At 35.0% G+C, this 20,180-nt stretch overlaps 1 protein-coding gene across 2 annotated transcripts in view; it reads right to left on the reverse strand.

The window, feature by feature from the left end:
- Window positions 1–5,426: 5,426 nt before the first annotated feature.
- lrrc4ca (leucine rich repeat containing 4C-a) overlaps window positions 5,427–20,180 on the reverse strand; it is a 48,298-nt gene continuing 33,544 nt past the window's right edge. For both annotated transcript variants that reach the window (XM_083547562.1, XM_083547563.1), the window contains exon 3: window positions 5,427–10,284. In XM_083547562.1, coding sequence (XP_083403688.1) covers window positions 8,288–10,231 — 1,944 coding nt within the window. In that variant the 5' untranslated portion in view covers window positions 10,232–10,284 and the 3' untranslated portion in view covers window positions 5,427–8,287. The remainder of the gene's footprint in view (window positions 10,285–20,180) is intronic.

The raw sequence follows: 20,180 nt of genomic DNA on the forward strand, positions 1-20,180 counted from the left end.
ATATATATATATATATATGCTCTCTCTCTCTCTCTCTCTCTCTCTCTCTCTCTCTATATATATATATATATATATATATATATATATATATATATATATATATATATATATAAACTGTATAAACTGTATAAACTTTTTGATTCTCCTGGACAAATAATTTCAGGCAAACCCCTAATAAAACTAATAAAAAGGGGTTAAAATACATCTACCAATATTAATTTCTAATTAAATAATAAATTTACAGGAAATAAAAATGGCTAGAAATAGTCAATATAGAAATAATAGTGTGTTTCCTGCTGTTTATAGGAAAGGAAATATTTGATAAAATTCTGGTACCTTGTCATTTTGTCTGCCTCCAAAGGTTTGCTGATGGACTGAAGCAGTGTATTCTGACGATCTCTTTTTCACATGGTTAGATGGAAATAATTGTTCTTTCACTCACTCTGGAATAAACTAATTACACTCATGTTAATAAAGAACAGAAATGTTCAAACTCGTGCCCCATCTATCACTTATCCTTCTACATGCCACCTAAAACTTTTAATAGGCATTCAGAGTATAGTACAGCCTACAAATCAGCAAAATATATGTGTACTGAAGAGCAGCCCGTTTATTTTACCTATAAGGAAGAGAGAAGCACATTGTTGCTAATTGTTGGATTGATTAATGAGCGTAATTAAACAAGAAAAGGAATTGATGATTGTGAGAAAGCACATGGGGGAAGAAGGAAAGGGGACTACTGTAATTATGATACAAATTGGCATCATAAAAACAAAACAAAACGTATTTACTGGCGAACGGCAAAGAATGATGACCCAATTTACCTTTGAAAGTGAAATCCACTTTTTGTTTAATTTTATGAAATGCAGCATCCCCATTTGCAGTTATTATTTGGATTCAGTGTTTATGTGATTGTGAGATTTTGGGGAACAACCTCCTTCCCTCAGTTAGAGCATTGAAGATGGGTCGAGGCTGGGTCTTCCAACATGACAATGACCCGAAGCACACAGCCAGGATAACCAAGGAGTGGCTCTGTAAGAAGCATATCAAGGTTCTGGCGTGGCCTAGCCAGTCTCCAGACCTAAACCCAATAGAGAATCTTTGGAGGGAGCTCAAACTCCGTGTTTCTCAGCGACAGGCCAGAAACCTGACTGATCTAGAGAAGATCTGTGTGGAGGAGTGGGCCAAAATCCCTCCTGCAGTGTGTGCAAACCTGGTGAAAAACTACAGGAAACATTTGACCTCTGTAATTGCAAACAAAGGCTACTGTACCAAATATTAACATTGACTTTCTCAGGTGTTCAAATACTTAATTGCAGCTGTATCATACAAATAAATAGTTAAAAAATCATACATTGTGATTTCTGGATTTAATTTTTTAGATTATGTCTCTCACAGTGGACATGCACCTACGATGACAATTTCAGACCCCTCCATGATTTCTAAGTGGGAGAACTTGCTAAATAGCAGGGTGTTCAAATACTTATTTTCCTCACTGTATATATATATATATATATATATATATATATATATATATATATATATATATATATATATATATATATATATATATAAATGTAATTTAAAGAGCTTGGTGCAATTTTGTTATATTTAAACCACCTATCCTTATCTGCACAAGTAGATGGTAGAGAGTTTGTATAAAATGAATATAGTGCACATGTATATATGTGTGTGTAATATATATGTAATAAACTAATATATATATATATATATATATATATATATATATATATATATATATATATAAACTCATTTCTAATCCTGTCCATTTTCGTCACTCCCAATGAAAATCTCAGCATCTTCAACTTTTTTTTTTTCTTTTTTACTGTTTCGTAGTCAATGCCACCGTATCGAAACCATACAACATTGCAGATCTCACCACAGTCCTGTAAACTTTTCCTTTCACTCTTGCAGATACCCTTTTATCACAAATCACTCCTGCCACTCCATCAATTTGCACTGGTACCTGAACGCCTCCATCTTCTCCACCTCTTCTCCCTGCAACTGCACCACTTCACTGCCCTCCCTCTCATTCACACACATGTACTCTGTCTTACTCCTACTGACTTTCATTCCCATTCATCTCTCCAGCATGTAACTCCACCTCTCCAGGCTCTTCTCAACCTGCTCCCTGCTCTCACCACAAATCAGCTTCTCAAAATACTCCCTCCACCTTCTCAACACACTCTCTTTACTAGTCAACACAATTCCATCTACATCCTTTATTGTTCTAACTTGCAGCACATCCTTCCCAGCTCGGTTCCTCTGCCTGGCCAATCGCTAAAAATCCTTTTCTCTTTTCTTAGTGTCCAACTTCTCATACAGCTTCTCATATGCCTTTTCCTTTGCCACATCCCTCTTCACCTGCTGTCACATCTCCTTGTACTCTTGTATACTTTTCTCATCTCTTTGTCAATCCCAATTCTGTTTTGCCAACCCCTTTCTCTTAACATTTTCCTGCACTTCGTCATTGTACCACCACGTCTCTTTGTCTTCCTTTCTCTTTCCAGATGTCACACCAAGTACCTTCCTAGCCATCTCCATTAACCCCTGCCAACACCTTACAGTCTCCAATCTCTTTCAGGTTGCATCTCCTGCATAGAATGTAGTCCACCTGTGTGCACCTTCCTCTGCACTTATACATCATCCTATGCTTCTCCTTCTTCTGAAAATAAGTATTTATCTGTTTATATAAAATATTAAGGATTTAAAAAACTGCTAGTATGTGTATCTTTTTTAAAAGAGCCTTATATATCTATACATAATGTTACCTCTGAGCCACCCCATTGGACCAGGGCCATATCAGAGCTCTCAAAAGGTGCAGGAGAAAAAGCATTTTTCCCCATCATCCGGAGAGATTCTGAGTTTAAACCAGATCATACCAGGATGACAGAGTGCAAGACTACATAATTGTCTGGGATCTCTGGGTGGAAGTATAGTGTTACCCTCTATCCTGCCAATCAGAATGACACTTTTTTATGTAGGCATCAGTTTCAGCTCATAAATATTCCTAAAAACATATAGAAATGACTTGTGTGAAAGTATACAAATTTGACAAAGTTGTTGTTATGTAAATTTATTTTCTCCCAGTTGCAGTTAAATAGCTTCCTGCTGCTTTGACGGCATGTAGGTATTAAAATGCCTGGTAGCTAATCAACGTGCAAGGTCACAAACTGTCAAAATACTTTATATGCACAGGAGGTTGGAATTAAAAAGATTTTAATTAACCATTTAATTAACACATTATGAGAGGCCTTTTTGGTGTACCACATTTACTGTATGTGTATAGATGGATCAGTACGTTAGGAGGCAAAAAGGGCTTATTGGTAATGTAGTAGCCTTGTGCATTATTCCTTAAGCAACAAGAAATTTAGAGATGCCACATTAATATTTTCTTAAAATTCAAGCAATGCATTTGATGAAAAGTGCTATAAGGCATTAATAGATGAGTGGATAAAAAACATAATAATAACAACAACAACAACAATAATAAAAATACAATGTATCAAACAACTTGCAAACTTAACTGTCTGAAAGGCTCAACCTGTTTAAAAAAAAATAGGTAAAGGCCTTTATTACATACACATAATGACCTACACTTCAGTGTAATTTAAGACATGTGTTGATCTGTTGATATATCCTGGTCATACAATGGTTTTTGTGAATATATTGTATTTGATAGTTGTTCTTGTGAGACAGGAATATATAAAATGTGAACAAATGAGTGGAAACAGGCAGTGACTAAAAAGAAAAAGAAATCCATAGGAAAACAAAAACTTTCTATTTAATTCAATTTGATAGACATTTTATTTAGAGAATACAACTGTCAGGTTAGTGCTTAAGCACTGGCACGAGTTGAGTGTGTAAGTGCAACTTACTGACCTGCCCTTCAATTGAGCGGTTTGTCCTCTGTGTAAGACATGACTGGCAAGTTCTATTCAAGGCCTGACCTTTACAATAAATGCTAAGAGTACTGAAAAAGACATAAATAAAAGATGGTAACAACAGGAGATACAGCTCAGTAATGCATTTAGCTGTGAAACATTAGAATGACAAATTGCATTCATAAACTACTTTGTCATTGTAGATGAGGAATCAAAATCATAGAAACAAATATAATATAATATTGAATTTTCTATTATATGGAAAATAGTATGTAAACAGCCTGAAAATGATTGGGAAAAAAAAAAAAACTCCCTGGTCTTTTTCCAAACTTGCCCAGAGTCTGTACTCCCTGTAGCATTAGTTCTTGGCTGACAGAAGTGGAGCCCGATGTGGTCTTCTGCTCTTGTAGCCCATCTGTTTCAAGGCTTGAAGTGTTGTGCACTCTCGGATGTTTTCCTGCTCTCTACGGTTGGAAAGACTAGTTATTTCTATAATTACCATAGACATCCTGTCAGTTTGAACCAGTTTGGTTATTCTCCTCCAACCTCTTTTCTCAACACTGTATAGACTCTAGAGACTGTTGTGCATGAAAATCCATTTCTAAAAGACTTTAATCAGCCCATCTGCACCAACAACAATACAATGGACGTACGCACTAAAATGATATTTGTCCTCTATGTCTGATGTGATCAAAAAGTGACTATAACTCATAATACAAATATGTATAGTGATATACTTTTCAATAATTAATTTACATCAGAATTATACAAACATTTACAAACAACATCTAGATGGAATCCATAACACATCATTATGGAGCTGACTTTAATTGACTTTAGTTATTGCTGTATTCATGCACATTTGCCTACTTATTCCATTGCACTACTATAGATTCTCTTGGTCATCACAGCTCAGACTATCATATGCTCCTCGATCCTTGGCCCCTTTTTTGTAGAGTTTGTTTTCTGCTATTTTATTTAGGATACTGTCACACTCAGTTGTATATGTGACAGAATGTATGGTTTGTGAAATGGATCAAACTATTAATTATGTGGGGGAAAAAAACCCAAAAAATCATATAGACAGGAGTTTTCCAACCAAAACAATTGTTTCAGACTTGCAACTATAATGGATAGAGAGAGAAAATGTAGACTGATGATGCTCTGGAATGCATGGTGCATGTGCATAATGAATCCATTTTACAGGAGGCCAATGACCACCTACTACAGACAGAGAAATAATTATTAAACATAGTTATATAAAACTTTTTTATTAATCTAGTTTTGTACCTTTTGAAATATTCTGAAAAATTCTCACATATCATCATTCTTCTTCTTCCTCTTCCACTTCCAATTATGATTGTTTTAATGTTGCCTTTAATTTTGGCAGCATTACAGTCCTAATTATGTGTGTGTGTGTGTGTGTGTGTGTGTGTGTGTGTGTGTGTGTGTGTGTGTGTGTGTGTGTGTGTGTGTGTGTGTGTGTGTAATTTTTTAGATGCTATAATAAAAGGCAGGTCATACAGAAAAAAAACAACAATAGTTTATTTGAACCATATTTTTGTGTATGAACTACAAAGTCGTTTTTTCTATAATTGATTTTTTAAGGTCATGAAAGTATGCTTACATGAAAATCAATTTTGTGTTTTACAACACGTTTCGTTTTCATCTTTTAGAACAGGTTGGCACATGTAAAATTGAAGTCCCTTTTTCCCCCAAAATGTATTTTTATATAAATCTATCACTAGAACAGCATTCCTTCTTAAAGAAGAAGAAAGAAAAAGTGTGGAACAGAGATAAACTTGCTCCTTCTTCAATACAAAAAAGAGGCTTTTATAATGAGACAAAAGGGGAAAAAAGCCATCACACAATAATTCACCATAGCGCTTTTGAGAAAGAACTAAAATTGAATCAAAGCACAGGTATGAGACAGAAGGACAAATACGTTTTCATATGAATTGAATTTTAAGACAATGATCTAAGTTTACAAACAAAACAAGTGTTGATAATAATGCACAACAATGTGCTGATCTCAAGGCATTATTCGTGTAGTCATCAATTTTTTTTACAAGGTTGGTACCACTGAAAATTAAACAGGGATTGGAAATGCAAGATGAAAAATGGGCTCCTTTCTTTAACCTGTAATCTTAACCAGACATCCTTTTCAACAGGGCCTGAGTTAGCAGGAATTCAGCTTTTTTACAATATTACTTATGACATTTTTTATTATTAAATGAAATTCAGCTAAATTAATCTCGCTCATTAAAGTTATTATATGCATTGTGTGTGTAATTAAATGTATGTATTATTTTCAAAACCTGTGAGAGATATTTGTGAGTGCATGTGTGTCCTACTCGCAATAATCGTCTTTCTCTGAGGATGGATCAAAGCTAGGATCAAGGCTCATAGATGTTTGAGCTTTGATCATTGGTGCTTTTTAGACATGTAATCCTAAACCCAATAAAGTAGTCTAGTGGGGACTTTGTTTATGATGATTAAACATGTTTCTGTGTTAAACTAAATAATTTCAATGTGTTCTTTGATGTAATAAGCTCTAAGAAAATATGATTGTAATCATTTAACTGATTCCAAGAATCCAAGAAACAGTTCCAAGAATAATATTAGGATTTGAACAATATTCTTCAAATGAGACTTTTTTTGGCACTAACCTGGGTCTCTCCATTCTCTTTAGCTCTGGATGCATTAATGTGTCAGGTCAGTGGATGCTTCATCAGTTGTTACCTTCTAACTCAAGGTCATTAGTTACCATAGTGACTATTTTGGCCAGCTGATAATTATTACTATTGTACATTATTGGAGGATATTATTCTGACTAAAGACTTCTTAAAACGTACATGCTTAATGAGTAGTGGGAAATATTCTGCTCTTTTTTTCCACTTGCAGGAGTATTTTTCCTAATAAATATCTAACGTTTTTTAATTTAAACATAGTTAACAGGACAAATAGAAGCATGAAAAAGTGTCAGTTTCCATAATCTATAAAACGCTTTAGTTCTAAAGGACACTTGCACTATAACTTTATCACTAACTGCTGCCTTATTTATTTAAGCATAAAGCTATGATTGGCACCCAGAGTCAATCTTGTACCATGACGTTATTTAAAATGTAAATGGTGTCATTTATGAGACAAATGCAAACCTAACATCTGACTGAAGCCTCTGCTATACGTATACCGTTCCCTGGTCTTGTGTCACGAGCCATACTTTGTTTGAGACACACTCATGAATGGCCTACTTGAGGCAAAAGATAAAAGTTTTTTTGTTTTGTTTTTTTTACTGGAATTTGACCTTTAAATTGTAAGAAAGTCTGGATCAGCAACACAATAAACAAATAAAACTGGCGATGTTTATATGAGTGGGGCAACTGATTATATAAGTACTTGGCATGATGATCTCTGTGTGATAACGTTTGTGGGCATTGCAATAATTCTTTTTTGTTTGGAAAAAGAAAATCATTTGGATGATACAGGAGAACTTTACCAAGTTTTACACATTCGAGCATCAGCATTCCCTCTGAATTGATAATTGTATTAACCAAATAGGATTCTGTTCAATATTATGCCTACATTTCCCCCCTTCCAATAAAACTGTAATGCATAAAGTTCACAGACAAATCACCTCTTTTAAAATAACGGCACATTTGCCACCAAACCAGAGATGGAAAAGCGAAACACACAACTGATTTAATCAAAACCGGAGCAAAACTGTATGTTCTGACAATTATATGATCAGCTCTAATCAAGCACTAAATTCATTAGAATTAGCAGCTGGTCATTGAGATGCTTGGCATGGGACAGTAGTCTCTAAAATGGCATGCAGGGAATTTTAAAAGAGGTCAGTGATTAATAAAATAAATACATTAATAAACCCAGAAGAACCAAGAAGAAAATTTCATAATTAGGTGGGAATAACTTATCAACACATAGTATGAAGCGAAAGATTGTAAGGATTTACATATGGTTTTAAAATCTTTTTAGTAAACCAACCATTCTTATCAGAACCAAAAATAAAACATGGAGTAATGATTGCTGGAAAAATAATCGTAGAATGCATTTTTTTTTTTTTTGAAATAACCACAATAGATTTTTTTTTTCATAAATAAATAACTTCTGTTAGGTAAAGACACTTTGAAACAATTAACATACCCTAGCGCCAAAAGTCACTGAATTACCTTCATCATTCGCTTATTTGCTGCACATGGACTTCCATGTCATCAGTACCTAGTGCCATTTTCTTTAGATTGAAAATGTCAGATATTTCTCTTTTAGTTTTCATGGGTCCTTTTTTTTTTTTTTTTTTTTTTCCGTTTTTGATTTATTTATTTTTTTTCCGTTTTTTTTTTTTACCATTGTGAAAAAAGAGTTTAAATCTGGGTTTCTTGTACATTGTCTTTTGAGCTGGCCCGAATAAGCAAAGGTTCGTGTGCAGAGGTGTGTATAGAGTTGATGGTGGATGCATGATTGTATGCTGTCTTGTAAGTATTGTAGTGGTTAAGATGCTCATGCTCAAGAGGTGGCAGATTCAAATGACCCTCCATAGTTGGTCCAGCAGCCATGCAGTCCTCATCCACATTGATGATCTCAATGGTTCGTGTTGGTGCGTGGTGATTCTGCTGGTGATGCTGTTTACGCATTTTGTAGAAAATAATTAACATAACTGCAGCCATTAGTGTGATGGCCACAAAGCAGCCAATTATTATTTTAGTTGTCTTCATCACCTCATCTAGGGTGTTGAGGGAGCCCTCTCCCACTGCTGTGACTGGGATGGTGTATGTTTTTTCTGTGGCCTTAGTGGGGACCTGTGTTCGGGTTGTTGTGGTTGTGGTCGATAAAGGTGCAGAAGATGTCTCCCACACTCCAGAAGAAGGAGTTGGACCCACTTTCTGGTGTACTATGGTGTGCCCTTCATCATTCGATGGCTCAATCGTCTCTACTGTCACTGTGGTAAAATAGCTGAAACTGCTGTTCTCTGTTGAGGATACATTTAGTGTAGCAGAGGCAGTGGTGTTGCCTGCTGAGTTACTAACCATACATGTGTATGTCCCTGTGTCCTGCATTGTGACATTTGTAAAGTTTAATGTCCCATCATTCAGCACAGAAATGCGCACTTTGTATGCTCCATGTGTCATGATAGACCCATTGGGGGTAATCCAACTGACTGATGTCAGTGAACTTGCCCTGCACTTTAGTTCTGCTGCCATGCCCTCTGTCACGTTCAAATCAGCAGGTGGCTCCACAATGACAGGAGCATAACAGTGGAAATAGTTTTGATCCAATTCACCAATATACCGTCCCTTGTGGCTCGCAGGGGTACTGCAGCGAGCACAACAGCTGGTATTGGCTGGTACTACTTCCTTTAGCCACCAGCTGAGCCAAAGAATGTCACAGTCACAATTCCATGGGTTGTGGTGCAAGTGAACCCTCTCCAAATGGTGCAGTGGTGTAAAGAGGTCATGAGGGAGCAGAGTAAGGTTATTATGAGCCAAATTAAGTTCCACAAGTGACTGAAGATCATCAAAAGCATTCCTTTCAATTGTCTGGATCTGAGCATGCATCATCCACAGTTTCTGCAAGTGGACTAGGCCCTTGAAAGAACCTGGACGTATAACTGAAAGCTGATTTCCTGACATCTCCAGTTCATCTAAGCGTACCAGAGGTGTAAGATTAGGAATTTCCTTCAGATTACACATGCCAAGGTTAAGGTAACGCAGGTTGCTTAGGCCTTCAAAAGCACCTTCTGATATATATGAGAGCCTTTTCAGCTCACCCAAATCCAGCCTTCTCAGTGAGGGCACCCGGTTGAAGGCATAGGATGGTATGCTCTCAATGGGATTATTCCGCAGCCATAACTCTTTTAACTTTGACAAATACTCAAATGCTCCATTAGGTATAGTAGTCAGCCTGTTATCAAACAGTTCCAGTGTGTTTAAACTGGCCAACCCATTAAAGGCTCCAATTTCAATGCTACGGATATGGTTCTTGCTGAGCTGCAGGATTTCTAAGTGCCGTAAGTGTTTGAAGCTGTCTACCTTGATCACCTGGATTAAATTTTCTTGTAGGTTTAGGTACCTGGTGTTTGTAGAGATACCATCTGGTACATCTCTCAGACCACGACGCGTACAGATGACCTTACTGAACTGATTACTGCAAGAGCAGACGGATGGACAAGTCTGGGCTCTCACCAAGCCAGCAACCACTAGCAATTGCAAGGCCAACAACAATATAAACAATGGGTCGGACAAGGCCCGATTCCACCTAGGACCTCTCATCGTCTGCTGCTGTGGGAAGTAGGTCATCTTGTTCAACATTCATAATTCGTAGGATAGCTGTCCACTCTTTGGGGTGTGTTGTAATTGGAAAGCTGCAAGACAAGGAAAAAAAAGGAAGAAAGAAAGTTAGCTCATGAGCAAGACAATTTGACATTAAGACATATTGATCAGACACAGAATATTCCTAACCATGTAAAGCGCAAGACACAGACATTAAAATCCTTTTGGACTTTCACCATGGGTGGTCTTAGCAGAGTGTTGTTTAAAGAGATTCCTGATCCATTGAAGTATTTCCGCATCCTATTTGAATAAAGCTAAACCTCAATAATGAGACCTGTTTTCTTGTTTCTTGTTTCTCCTGGAAGGGGGATACAGGCAAACATGTCAACTAGTGGTGCTTAATTTATTTTTCCAGACTCAGGGGTCATAAATAACTGTGGGACCTGCCATGTAGCAGTCCTTCAATCAACCCAACATATCTGGAGAGTTCTCATTACATCATTCAGAAATGCTCAGAGGCATGGATGTGACTAGACTGGGAATAGAAAACAGCAGTGCAGGAAAATGTGGGGCAGTCTTTGACTAAGACTGAGTGAAGTTGGAAATCCTGCTACTCTGGGAATACTGCTAATCTAACTCCACTGGCTGTGTGTTTATGTATGTGTAAGTGTCAGTTCAGAATGTAAGATGCAATTTATTTTACTTCCCAGTGCAGTTCAGTAAAGCATTGAATGTGTCTGTGTGTAATACATCACATTGTCAATCCATATTTAGTTCCTGTATATATATATATATATATATATATATATATATATATATATATATATATATATATATATATATATATATATATATTTTTTTTTTTATTATTATTATTTTTTTTGTGCGTGTGTGTACTATTACTCTCTTGACTAGTTATTTTTCTGAGCAGGCCTGGTTGCATGGTTTGTGCTTAAAACTGTATACACTAAACCACAATACACTATCACATTTGTTCTCTAAAATGAGTATTCAGTCACTGCCAAAGGGCATTGCCATAAGCGAAAGGCTCTTTTTTGCCAGTAGAAGGCCATTCTGTTTCTCTGTAATTGCATGATTACCGTGATTATTAATTCTGCTAGCCTGAGGGCCGAAAGACATGTGTTTCAGCACATAGAGAGCATGACAGGGCAGGCAGGGAATGCAAAATACTTAAAATGATATCAAGTCCATTGATGTTAATTGTTTCAAATTAGGCCTCCCTGCATAGTATCAGAACTAACTGAAATGCAATACTGCATAGCACTGCATATAATAGAAATGCATTAGATACTTCATTCATTAACAAATACAAGAAAACTTCCCAAACAAATGATGATGATGATGATTATTATTATTATGCATTTACGATACCATAAAATTAAATCTGTTAATAATCTTTCTCAAGTCAAATAAACAACATTCAATACAACAAACATGCCACCAGAAAGTCAAGTGAAGACAAAATTAACCTAGGCAACACGATCTACTGGCAAACTCTAAGGGCAAGCAAATGTTCCACATTTCTGTAACAGAAATCTTTGTCATGCTTTAAATGTCAATTCTGTTTAAAGGAATGACATTAACTCAGTCTAATCCCTAGTTGTCCTCAGACATCAGCTGTGCAATTCACAGGGTGCAGAAACAGTGATTTAGCACTGTACAGCCAGATGTCAGCAGGGCCACAGATGCCAATTACCTTGATGATTCAGGCAAAAATAGCACCAATGGCACGTTCCAGATTGAGGAAATGGCTCTGGTTGTAGCTCTCTTTGTTGAGTACAACATTTAGTTCATAAAAATATGGGATTCGGGTTTCTGCTGTGGGCTCACAGGTGCTAAAGGCCTGTTAGGTGGAAAAAAAAGCTGGAGATTGAGCTTTGCACTGTAGACTTCAGCTTGCACCACAGACTGCTAATGCAAAATTCATGAATTTACTATAGACAGCCCCTATAAACCATAACAGGCCAGCCTTTGGCTTTATTGATTGGGAATGGGCTGGTAGCAGGGGCAGAAATATAGAGGCTCTTAGAACAGAATAAATAGGAGAGGGACGTTGGGTGCACTAGGCCAACTGCTGCAGCAGCAAAAGCCAGAAGCAGAGATGGCAAAAGTACACACATCCTTCACTAAAGTAGAAGTACAGATACACATTTTTTAAAAGGCTCTGGTAAAAGTTGAAGTACTAACTACACCTTTTCACTCAAGTTAAAGTAAAGAAGTTTGGGCTCTTACAAGTAAAAAGTAGCCATTACTAGTAACTGTTTCAGTGTCACACTGGTAACTGGACCTCACATCATATTAATATATTAATATACAAGAATTTCTATACTTTCTATATAAAAATACTTTTTTTACTGTAATTAAGTAGATTAATGGTATCAATACTTTACTTCATTATTTTTACACAAATATTTGTACTTTCTACATTACTTAGGTTTTAATCTATTTGGTAAAATGTCCAAAAAAAAAGAATTTCATTTTAATTTTGCAGCTTTTTAATCTACCACTGGTGTATAATTTCCTGCTCTCACACACAACAGACGTAAACTAGTTTACAAAGCTAACAATGAGTAAGACAAAAGGACACAAGAAGTATGGGGTTAACGTGGATGAGACAGAAGAAGTCAGAGATGTAAACATGACTAAGAAAAGAGACATTCCTGATCACCTGGTCATTATCATCTTTTCTCTGTTTGTGTTCTATATATGGGATGTTTAGCCTGGATACATTCATTAGGTAACACATTTTGAAATGTATTTTGTATTAATATATTCATTAGGGCTGTCAAAAGTAACACGTTAGTAACACGTTAAAGCAAATCAATTTTAACTGCACAAATTTTAATGCAGCACACATTTCTCTTCGACCAGTTTAATAAAAAATTGTCTGGGGTCGACAATCCTGCAAGCACGTTTTGTGGCCTTTTTTTTTCCTCATAACGACAAAACAAACTTAAATTACTCTGTCTTTTTAAGATAGTACAGATAAGAGCCATATATCATTTGAATCTGTAAAGGGTCTACTTTTATTTAAATACACTCATAATAACAACAAATGCTGTGCTTTTGTAAAATAAAGAAAACAGACAGGGGGCGCTCTTTGCCGTCTCTGTCATCTCTCTTCACATACAGATAAATTAAACCTGAATCTCAGTGAATACTTGCCTCACAGACATAATAAATATATGAATCAAAAGTTTAAAATGTCTACGTTTAAATAAACAAATTCACAACGAAAACAAATATGTAATCCGAATGCAAGTTAGAAGAGGTACAGTTTCTCCGGTATCACTTCATTAACTGTCCATGTTTAAACGTAGCAAAGGTTTCATTTGGTGTCCTGATGATTTATGTATTTTTAAAACACTGTAATTACTTATAAACCTTTACAGGGATATTTTGTCTTCATGCTCTAGGTTAAGTATGTTTTTACTAATAATAAACATAAATTTGCATAAATCATTTATATTTGTCCAGGCCCATGCTGGTTCGACTATCAAAAACCTAAAACGTATTAATTTAAGGTACATTTAGTACAGCAACTGTGAGTTAACTCTTTGTCTATTGGTGCAAGACTAATTGGAGAAAAAAAAAAAAAAAAAAACCATTAAAGAATGCAAACGTAGAACTAATTTTCAGACATGATCAAGCAGAGAGAGGGGCCTGTCAGCCAAATATGTCAATATGTTTCAGTGAACTGATAATTTTGGCAAACATAGAAACCAAATAAAGCTATTTTTGGCCAAACTCTCTGTGGTAGTGGCAGGTGTAGGCAGGCCAGCAGGTCTGAAACAAAACCAACTCCCACTGACAGAGATCCTGCATGATGGATATGTCTCTGTCTGGCTTCTGTCTAATCCCACAAAGGAAAAAAGGGCTATCTGATTCTACTCTAAGCGAATAATCATATCTGAAAGCTTTATTCTCTTCCTTTGACCCACAAATGCCCCTTCCCTCTTCCAGTGTCTTGTGCGAGAGTAAGAGAAATGGTAAAAGCAGAAAAAAAGGTTGTAGAGCTGACACTCATAGGGTCTAAAAGGTTCTATGAAGGAAATGTGAAATTAGATGCAAGTGTAACAGGTCTGTAAAATTCTGGCTTTTCACAAAACGAAAACTAAGATTACAAGAAAACAAAATGGCAAAGATGGTATTAAGGAGGCATTAGCATGGGCTAAAGCACAGCCAGTATGGTTTTAAATGATTTTTCTATTTGTTTTTCTTGCAGTTTCTTAAATTAAGACACAAGACGGTGCAAATTGAACAAGCAGTACAAACTGTAGCATACGTTAAGGAATGGATTAGTAAAGATCTTTAAGATGTACAGTGTTATTTATCTGTATTTTGGTAAAAAAAAAAAAAAAGATGATTAATCATTAATTGTTTATCTTATTTCATAGATATGTTTATCTAATAGCGATACTGATAGATCATATACTCATCATACCTGTAAAAAATAAAAATAATATAAAATAAAAAATTAGTTTGTTATTATATGGAGACGTTAAATTAAATGGGCTTTTATTTCCTAATGTTCAAAATTGTGAAAATATAATATATTTTTTTTTCAATATTCACAATTAATTATATTAAAAATGCTACTGCTAACACTAACATCATTAAAAAAAAAACTATCATGTGAGTGATATTAATATGCAAGCATTAGCACTATTACTACTGTAACAAGTTGCCATCTGTTGTCTTTATCTACTGCAATTCTTTGGTCAAGCCTTCAAATTTTCAGTTCCGCAGCATGTGGGATATTTAAATTTGGGTATCTGTAAATGCTTAATTACAGAAACCCAATTATTGCTGCAAATTATTCAGCAAACTGTATCCGTCTATAGCCCAGATGCTCAGAAGCAGGGAATTACACAAACTTTTGCCTCCTAGTCTCCTTGGAGACATTCCTTCAATTGGCATGGCTTTACTTCCTGTTCTCAGTCACCATGCCAACACCCTATAAAGAAACATGCATTCATGACCAAGACAAATTTGCACAGAAATAGCTTTTACGCTAACCTTCTCAGAAAAGTTTGTTCACATGACGTGTATCTACACAGTCTTAGTGAATATTCTAAAGTCTACAAATGTCTAAAATTGTAAGCCAAAAATGCAACAGAAAATCAGACAAAGCAGAAGCAAAATTAAAAAGCAAAAAAAAAAAAACCAACATAAAACTAAGACACAAACAAGAGCATTAAATTGTATTGGAAATTGCGGGTCCTTAGTGAGCATCGTATACTTGTTAATGTGCTACAGCACATGTTAGTCTGGGAGATAGGGATCAAGCAGGAGTATGTCTTACAGAAAAAGCATGAGCCATTTAGTTATACAAATAGTTATATATCTGCATTCACAAAATATTATTTTATATAAGCTGACACCATAATACACAGCATGGCTTAAGTTATATTAATACTTATATATAATATATACATATGTGTATATATATACGACCATACAGAAACACTTAAAGAGATTCAATTCGTTCAGAAGAAAGTTTAATTTCTTATTATAATGACACAAGTAGTGTTGCACTTAGAGGCGACCATGAATATGTTCCTCTTAAAGGATAATTCTTTTCCCCATGACACAATAGAGTGAGAATAAGAAAAACAGAGAAAGAAATCAACACCACAGGCATTTAGTAGTTTGCAATAATTAAACCTAATCAGGGGATTTTTCTCGTTGGGAATGCTATGATGTTATACACAGATAAATTGCTATACTACCGATGCACATGACTAACCATGAATCCTCTTGGTATAAGAAAAAAAAAAAAAAACAACAACTAAGAAAGCAAGAAACAGGAACGCAAACCTAGGTAAATGCAATGTTATTAGTGTCAGAATGTCTAGGTAATGAGGAAAGGAGAACATACTCAAGAGGATAGAGAAATAAATGCAATGAATATTGTATATGGGTTTGCCTTATTTAATACACTAAAAATGCTACTTCAATAACAGTTTCTCCCCTGAGTTTAAGAATAATGAAATGTTCTAAGAAGCTGTATTGTGAATCCTAAACATTTAGAGAGAGAGAGAGAGAGAGAGAGAGAGAGAGAGAGAGAGAGAGAGAGAGAGAGAGAGAAAGAAAGATTTTAAAATAATTGGATTTCCTTCAAAGCTTAATCAGCTACATTTTATATTCTAATATTGATGCATGTGAATTATGCAATGTTGTTGCTATTGTTTATTTAAATGTTGCATGCTATACTCTATGGTGTCAAGTAAAATAGTCATGTGCAACAAATTCATTTAGTCTAATATCTGGCAATTATTCCCTCTGTTGTTCTAAAACACAAGAATTAAACATCAATCTGAGGAACTAAAGATATGAACAAATGTGGCAAACATTAATTTAAAATAGATTTATTTAGATTATTTTTTTCCCGCCATGATATTTAACCTAATGTAACCCATTATGCTAATTAATATATATCTTTTTCTGTTCCATTATTAAATTAATGATCATTTAAGGACACATACAGAAGGTAATATCTTGCTATTTGACAGATAACTTAGCCATAAAAGTTCATATTTTAGTCATAATTGGGCAGTTTGTCTGCAAGGAATTCCATTCACTTTTAGATCAGCTTAAATTGCTTCGGGGGACAACCACTCTAGAAAGGAATAACAAAAGAGGGGGACAGGGGGGCTGGAGGTAGCAGCCTGTCTGTAGACTACATATTTTTTAAATAAATTAAGCATAGTCATTTGTATTGGGCAATTCAGACATTGTTATTGCATTTAGAGTTGATTTTGCATATATAGTACAAAAGTACTCACCCAAGGTTAGCTATACAAAAATATTTACTGTGCTTTGGTTCACTCTCTCTCGCTCTCTCTCTCCCTCTCTCTGATGCAGTAGTGCATAGTATTATTGTTGGTGCAGGCGCAGCATAACTGCTAGCTGGTTTGATTTATGTGTGTTATTACACACATAAGCAGGAGCATGCCTGACATACAGACATGTTATCGATCAGACCTGACCTGTAAAGGGGATAAGTGGGTGTGCTGAGGAGATGACTATCGGTCTAGATCAATCTCTTTACAAATTTACTTTTGTGGTCCATGATCCAGGAGCTTTATTAAACACCATATCTTGGGTGATTGCATGCAAACATTAAATCTGCACATAAATCAGTGTGTATGTGTATATGTATGTCTTTGATAGTGCAGCCAGTGCTCTTATTTATCTGGGCCTAAATAAGTGTTCTAAGTGTTAGGAAAATTGTTGATTCAGTAGTTAAAACTTTGGACTTCTATTTGGAGGGTTGTGAGTTGAAATCCCAGCACAACCAAGCTGCCACTGCAGGGTCCTTAAAGATGCCTCTTAAACTTGCTCAGTTGTAAGTTGCTTTGGATACGGGTGTCAAAGATAAACACTTTATAGCACTGTAGAATTTTTTTTTCTCGACCTCTTTACCTCTTTTCAACACATTTACCTCTCAAATTATGTCTTCTTTAAAAAAAAAAGTACTTGCATTGATGTTTAAGGGCATATGTTTTTATGCACAGCTCTCATAAGGTGCATCCACAACTTCTTAATTGGGTTTTGGTGTGGACTTGTTTTTTTTCTTGCCTTTTTTTGTTTGTTTTAGATTTCATTTGCATGCACCTTTATGGCAATTGGCAGATGCCCTTATTCAGAGCACTTTACATTTATCTCATTCATACAGCTGAGCAGCTGTGGGCTTAAGGGCCTTTCTCAGGAGCCCACAAATGGCAGCTTGATGGGGCTGGGATTTTAACTTACAACTTTAGAGTCAAAGTCTTATGCCTTAGCCACTAAGCTTCCACCTCCCATATTTTACCTTGCCAGCATATTTGGAATCATTGTTCTATTGCAAACCCATTTTTGTCTCTGCAAAACATGCCCAAAATCATCAGCCCTCAACCACCATTATTGACAGTTCATAATAGCTGTCTTATGTCACTGTGTTCTGTTTTTTTTTTTAACAATCATTACCTTGGTCTCATCAGTTGAAAAGTTATTGTTCATGATTTGTTGTGATTTGTGCAGTTGCAATTTTGCAAACCTACGTTGTGCTACTTTTTGGAAAGAATAGACCTTTTCACAGTTACCTTTCCATGAAAGCCATTCTATTAAGTCTTGTTCTAATGGTGGTGTCATGAACACAAAAATATAATATGCTTAAAGAGTCCTATGGTTAACATGATGTCGGTCTTGAATTTTTAAACACTATTATATTATTTTATATATATATATATATATATATATATATATATATATATATATATATATATATATATATATATATATATATATATAAAATTAAATATTCTGACCTTAGAATGATTTTCTGGGACAAACTCTGAGAAGATTGGGAACTCTACTGAAAGCTCTCCATTTCTAAACAATCCTTCTTTCTATAGAATGGTGACTGTCATACAGTATATGTAAACATAGCCCAATAATAATAATTTTTTTTCAGAGGCCATGGACATTGTAATTTGTTTTGTATATAATGTAGACACCTATCTGAGTGCTCAAAACAAAACACCAAACTGCTTTTATAGAGGAAATCACACTTCTCAAAGTCTCATCTTGTGCTCACTATAAAATGTAAGTATTTTTCACACCTAATTTATGAACCAGTGTCATTTTTGGGAAACTTGACTACATAATGTTTTGTGTTGTATGTTTCTGTCATCTGAGGTTTTACACTTGTTTAAAAAAAATTGCTAATAACAATCTATAAACAATAATAAATTAGTACTGATAGAAGGTGCATTTTCTTATATGTAAGTACAGTATACTGTATGTACTGTACTGACCATTTCAACTGATATTATGCAATAGAGCAGGTGATGTTTTTATTAACAGCAGCAGCATGAAATAGCCAGCATAATTGTGCTTTCACCTGATTACCGAATGGCTGCTCTCTTTTTGCACCATATTTGTTGGATTAATAACAGATAATTTGGCTTCAGGTGCAGTTACACTCCATGGTCTCCTCACTAAACCCAGCACATAGATGTCATGTGTTCAGTGTGCCAGATTTGCATCTTACTAATTTTGCTAATAAGAGTGCCAGAAGGTGTCATTTTATGTTTTTATAATCTGAGATCCTTCTTTTGGTCAAAAATATACATTCTTTTAGAAATTGTAATTGCTACTTAGAAAATATGATTATTATAGTGGACTGATACCAGAAACAGCATATTATCTGACTTCATCATTTGAAACATATTTAATCTGAGTGAATTTCTTTAACATATAAACAATAGAAGTAAATGAAATGTATGGCAGTAAGGACTGTTGCATCTGCATGCGTTTCCTTTGACAGGATTCGTTTGACAATTTTTAGTTTTTTTTTTGTATTACTGATTAGCTATTTCTTAAGGGAAAGCATTGAGTATCATACACTGCTAACGACTTTTGTTCTATATTTTTAGTGCAATGTATTGTACAGCTCTCTTATCAAATATTTTGGGTTTATGTTTTAGTAGATGGCCAATCTATTTTTTATTATTATTTTTTTTTACTTTTACAGCATTACAAAAATTAAAAGGTAAAATATATATATATATATATATATATATATATATATATATATATATATATATATATATATATATATATATATACATATATATATACATACATACATACATACATATACACACACACACAATATAATATACAAGATTCTTAGGCTTCATCCCAAAATATATGTAATTGTGTCTTCTAATTCATGGATGCAGCTCTGCACAATTTTGACAGATAGATATGCTATTATAAGGGTTTCTGATTCTTCAGCAAATAAGAAATCTGCCAATAATTTACGCAGTAAAAGAAGTATGTCTGGGAATCAGTCAATCTAAAAATAGTTATTCAAATGCTAACTAAAAAGATGAAAACTGAAGGCAAACCCTGGTGCTAACTGTGAGCTATTACCCACTGAATGTGACAAAGATTCCTGATCCCGGGTAAAGTAGGC

This window comes from Silurus aristotelis (genome assembly GCF_946808225.1).
Source record: "Silurus aristotelis genome assembly, chromosome: 7".
Lineage (NCBI taxonomy): Eukaryota > Metazoa > Chordata > Actinopteri > Siluriformes > Siluridae > Silurus > Silurus aristotelis.